Source organism: Mus caroli, chromosome 2 (genome assembly GCF_900094665.2).
Source record: "Mus caroli chromosome 2, CAROLI_EIJ_v1.1, whole genome shotgun sequence".
Classification (NCBI taxonomy): Eukaryota; Metazoa; Chordata; class Mammalia; order Rodentia; family Muridae; genus Mus; species Mus caroli.
In genome coordinates, this window is record NC_034571.1 from 169,807,991 (window position 1) to 169,813,074 (window position 5,084).

General features: G+C 54.5%; 1 protein-coding gene across 1 annotated transcript in view; it reads right to left on the bottom strand.

Moving 5' to 3' along the window:
• The window catches only part of Rbbp8nl (RBBP8 N-terminal like), a 46,313-nt gene that overhangs the window by 2,117 nt on the left and 39,112 nt on the right, over window positions 1-5,084 (bottom strand). Inside the window, exons 2-9 of the mRNA XM_021179953.1 lie at window positions 4,887-4,929; window positions 4,055-4,150; window positions 3,671-3,783; window positions 3,233-3,305; window positions 2,747-2,889; window positions 2,562-2,644; window positions 2,198-2,361; window positions 243-954 (exon numbers count right to left, since the gene is read on the bottom strand). Of these exons, the coding sequence (XP_021035612.1) occupies window positions 243-954; window positions 2,198-2,361; window positions 2,562-2,644; window positions 2,747-2,889; window positions 3,233-3,305; window positions 3,671-3,783; window positions 4,055-4,150; window positions 4,887-4,929 (1,427 nt within the window). The remainder of the gene's footprint in view (window positions 1-242; window positions 955-2,197; window positions 2,362-2,561; window positions 2,645-2,746; window positions 2,890-3,232; window positions 3,306-3,670; window positions 3,784-4,054; window positions 4,151-4,886; window positions 4,930-5,084) is intronic.

Consider the following 5,084-nt stretch of genomic DNA (forward strand, 5'->3'; position numbering starts at 1 on the left):
TGTCTCTGTCTCTCTTTGTCTCTCTGTGTCTGTCTGTCTCTCTTCTCTCTCTCTCTTTCTCTGTGTATAACTCAATCTTCAGACTATAGTGGGTGTTCAGTCCTTTCCATTCGAGTGTGAACAAGACAGGCTGCTCTTTGGTATTAGCTGGTGGGGCAGAGAGAAGAAGGTAGCCCAAGGAGGTGCAATACTACTCTGCAATGGAGCTGCATAGAGGCTGAGGACAGAGCTGGGATCCTTACCTTGGGAGTAGAGTATTCTTCAGACTCCTGAGCTCTGGTCTCTGTGCTGACATTACTGAGGGTATAGGAGCTGTGAACCAAGGGTCTGGACAAGGTGGGCAGCTGGGGGCTGGGAGTGTGGACAATTTTAGGGCTGAGTGGCAAAGGTTGGCCAGTCGACTTGGAGATGTCCCGACACCGTCCTCGGTCAGAGAGGTCCAGAGGCTTGTCTGGGGGGCAGTCCTGAGTGGCTACATGTGTCTCCTTCCTCTGGGAGCTACCTTGGCCTGTAGATTGAGGGTGCCACCCGTCAGGCTGGGCCTCTGTACTCAGAGCTGACTTGGGGGCCTCACTGTCAGAGCCCTCAGAATCCGAGCCCGCTGGTGGGGAAGATGGCGTCTCTTCTGGTGCAGATGGGACCTGCAACCTGGCAGTGCTTGCCCGTGCCCGTGCCCGCAGGTGCTGCTGGACCAGAAGCAGGTGTAATGCCCCTTCCAGCCGTGGGTCCTGCATGCCCACCAAGGCACCAGGCTCCTCCCATGCCTCTGCCTCTCTAGCCTTCAGGCCTCGGGGCAGGGGGCTATGGGGAGCTGCAGCAGAAGCCAGGGGGCTACTGTGGGGGCTCTGCAGGCGCAGAGACAATTGTCGGTTCAGGAGGCAGAGGCGATCGGTCTGGAGGGAGTGTTTCAGGGTCTCATAGGCTACGGTTGATGGCCTGGAGACCCGTAAGAAGCTAGGAGGAAGAGAAGAGTGATGTAAGTGATCCTTGGCTAGCAGGGACTGGCTGAGCGAGCTCCCAGAGGGAAGACAAAGGCATGCCACTTCATGGAGCAGAAAGCTGAGGCCCAGGAAGGTCAGGCAAGCCACCTGACATCACATGGCTATGGGAGAGGGAAAGCTCTCAGGCCCTGGCTCTGGATGCCACTGGGTATAGAAAGTTTGGCCAAAGAGGACCCAAGGCCGGGACACTGGATCCTAGGCCTTCTCCTGTGTCTTAGTTAGCTTTAAATGTCACTTGATACAGCCTAACTGCTCCCTCAGAAGACAGTGTCAGTTGAGGGACTGCCCAGATGTGATTGGCCGATGCACGAGAGATTGCCTTGAATTATTAATTGAAGTAGGAGAGCCGGGCGTGGTNGCGCACGCCTTTAATCCCAGCACTCGGGAGGCAGAGGCAGGTGGATTTCTGAGTTCGAGGCCAGCCTGGTCTACAAAGTGAGTTCCAGGACAGCCGGGGCTACACAGAGAAACCCTGTCTCGAAAAACCAAAAAAAAAAAAAAAAAAAAAAAAAAAAAAAAACAAAAAAAAAAAAAAAAAAAAAAAAAAAAAAAAAAAAAGAAGTAGGAGAGCCCAGCCCTTGGTGGGTAGGTAGATGCTCTTAGCCTGCATAAGGGAGCTAGGTAGCTAACATCCTCCTCCATTGTTCCTGCTGTATTTCCTTGGCTGTGAGCAAGTCCCCCCTAGAGGTAATGCTGCACAGAGTAACAAGCAGGCCTGTCTTTACCTTCCTGTTTGAATTTCTGCCCTGACTTCCTTCCAGGATGAACTTTGACCTGTTAGCTGAACAAACCCTTTCCTCCCTTAAGTTGCTTTTGGTCAGAGGTTTTGTTTACCACAGCAACAGAAAGTGAACTAGAAGATCCTGTGGAGGGAGCACTAGCTCCCTGGAGTGTCTGGTCCTCCTGTCCATCCCTCACAGCCCCATTGGCTCTGCTAGGCAGTGAGACTCNGGCTTTACATAGGGCTTCTGAGGTCCTAGCCAAGGTGTATGTATACNAGTGTCCTGACCTCCTTGTGGCCTGGTCACTCAGGAGCTGTGGGAGCTGTGGACCAACCCAGATGTCTAGAAAAGTCAATCCAGGAAGAGGTGGGGTACCTGGAGGGATGCTGAGTAGCACTTCCCAGGCTGCTGACTGCTCCTCTACTATGGGGTACCAGCAAAGAGTTGTTCCCAGTGGTGGGGGTGACACCTCACCTGTCCACAGGGAGACCATGTTCGTACGTTGGGCTGGGTGGGGTGCTTCTCGTGGATGGCGGGGGTGTCCCATTGGCAGAACCGCTGTCTGGCGGGCAGGCCCTGGAGCCAGGCCGCACCACGGCTACCGTTGAATGCAGCTGGTTGGAGATGCACTGTGGGGTCTGTACAGGGTGGGTAGGTCAGCATGGCGGGGCACCTCACCCAGGCCTGCCTTCCCCCACTTCATGGGAAGCTCACTATTCCTGTGTGGCCTGGGGATGTGAAGCTGGTAGCGAGTACCTCTCACATAGTNGGATGATATTGCCAGCCCGCTTGCGTGGAAGNCACGCAGTGTGGGGGAGGTTAGGAGTTATATCCTTACCATGTCTAGAGCCCGTGGCTCTGGCAGGTTGGCAGCTGGGGAGACTCTGGACACTGGGGATGTCTTGTGGCTTGATATTTTATCTATGGGAGGAGGAGTGACAGGGAGTTAGGGGGATGCTCTGGGATCCCTCCTAGATCTCCACGCCCCCGCCCCCCGTCTCCTCCCTCCAAAACCCTGCAGACCTGTGCTCAATTGCTCTTCCTCAGCCTCCTCCAGGGCTCCTGGGGGGTTCTCAGTGGTACCCTTCCAGCTACTGGGGGAGGGGAGNGGCAAGGGTGATGGGGGCTCTGAGGTGCCCTCCCAGGCCTGCGGTGCGGTCTTGTCTCTGGAGAGGAACAGGGCTAATGATGGGGATGCAGATGCAATAGTGCCTGCCTGGGGGGCTGGTGAGATGGCTCAGTGGGTAAGAGCACCCGACTGCTCTTCCAAAGGTCAGGAGTTCAAATCCCAGCAACCACATGGTGGCTCACAACCATCCGTAATAAGATCTGACTCCCTCTTCTGGAGTGTCTGAAGACAGCTACAGTGTACTTACATATAATAAACAAATAAATCTTTAAAAAAAAAAATAGTGCCTGCCTGGGGCAGCCAGGCCACTCTGTGGGGCAGGGTTCTAGGAAGACACAGGCCTGCTGAGTAGGTGTCTGGGCCTGTGCCTCCCCACTCACCCCAGACTCCGAAGCCGCTTCACTTCTTCCTTCAGGATCTTGTTTTCCTCTCTCAGCCCATTCATCTCATTGGCTGCAAAGAGTATTGGCAGTGAGAGTGGTAGTGGAGCAGGGAGGGGACAGAGATTCCCGAGGTCTCAGGAAAGCCCTCCTTGTCTTGCTCTAGCCTGGCACATTGCAGGAGGNATAGTGTTAAGTAAGCCCCAGTCTGAGGTTTGCAGAATGGATGAAACCTGTACCCCAGCTTGTGCTTAGAGCTAGCTACCCCCAGGAAGGTCAGGTTAGTGGTGATGCCCCGGCCTAGGAGAAGAGACACAGGCCACCAGGGGCCTCCTCCCATGTGTCTGGGAACCAAAGTGTATCACATCTCTTTCTTTCCCAGTGGCTCTATGTGGGCTGGGCTGGCCCTGGGGTTCCTGGACTGTGGGTGTGGCTCACTGAGGATGCAGAGATGCTGCAGGCTCTGCAGGTGTGCATTTTCCAGTTCCAGCTGCTTCTTCCTGGCCAGCTCCTGGGTGACCATGCATCGATCGCACAAGCCAGCCCTCAGCCTAGGGACAAGAGAAGCCATGCTGAGGCAGACACTCTGGATCCTTCAGGCCCCATTGCTAGGATGTGTCCTGCCTTTCCCAACTGTGTTCCATGGACTCCCCCAGGCCTGCCTCCTGCTGAGGGCTCAGCAGCCCACTGTANTTGTGTTTGGAAAGGGATCTTGCAAAGGAGGTTGGTTCTCTTAAGGTTCTGCACAGTCCTGCAGTGGAGACTCTGTCTGGTTTGGTCTGTGCTGAAGGCGCTCGGATGATGCTGGGAGAGCTCCCTCACCTGTTNTCCAGCACCCGCAGGTTCTCCTTCAGTGCCTTCTGCTGCTCCCGGAGCTGGTGATTCTTGGCAAAGAGCTCCTCTACTCTCTGTGCATCTCTGTGTGGCAAACGGCTGAGGTGGGTTGCTGGTTGTGGTGCCCAGNGTGGCCTGGGTTTGGTGCTCCTCCTGGGCAGCTCCCTGTGGGGACCTGTCTAGGCTTTTCTTTGTGTTACCTTAGCTATGGCATGTATGAACCTTGGTCTAGTTCAGCTACTGTTNACCTGTGGGTTATGACCCCTTTGGGGTGTTGAATAACCTTTTCACACGGGTCTCCTAAGACCATTGGAAAACACGGGTATTTACATTACAATCCGTAACAGTAACAAAATTACAGTTATATGAAGTAGCAACAAAAATAATGTTATGGTTGGGGGTCACCTCAAAATGAGGAATTCTATTAAAAGGTTGCAGCATTTGGAAGGTTGAGAACCACTGGTCTAGTCAGAGATGGGACACAGAAGGGTGACATACAGGCCAACCATAGCAATTGAGGCCATGTGTTGGACCTCACAAATGCTGTCACTGCTGCTTTAGTCTCCCTTGGTTCCCAAGTGGAGGGCCATGTCAGACCGCTTGAGACTGATGTCTCAATGGTCTGTCACTTGAGTAGTATGTCACCTTGGCCAAGGGACTAGCTGTCCCCTCCCTGCCATGCTAAGCCTCAGTTTCCCTTCTTCATTTGGGACACTGGGTGAGCTGCCATCCTGGGACCTCATGGGCAGTGTTGGTGACTATGGCTTGTAGGAATAGCTGCCCTCCCATCTGCTCCTCTGGCTGGGCTGGGCTGACTCACCGGCACCGTTCTGAGTTCAGTTCTAGAAGCTTGTTCTGCAGGCCTGGTAGAGGGGACAGAGAAGGTGCAAGTCAGGCCNGGCCCAGCTGCCCCCTCANAGCAGGGGTAGGGCTGAGGCAGGCCGTGGAAACTCCTGCCCTGGTTAGCATCTCCAGACCCCTGATATCCGCCTGACTCTTGGAAGCAGACCCTGGGAAA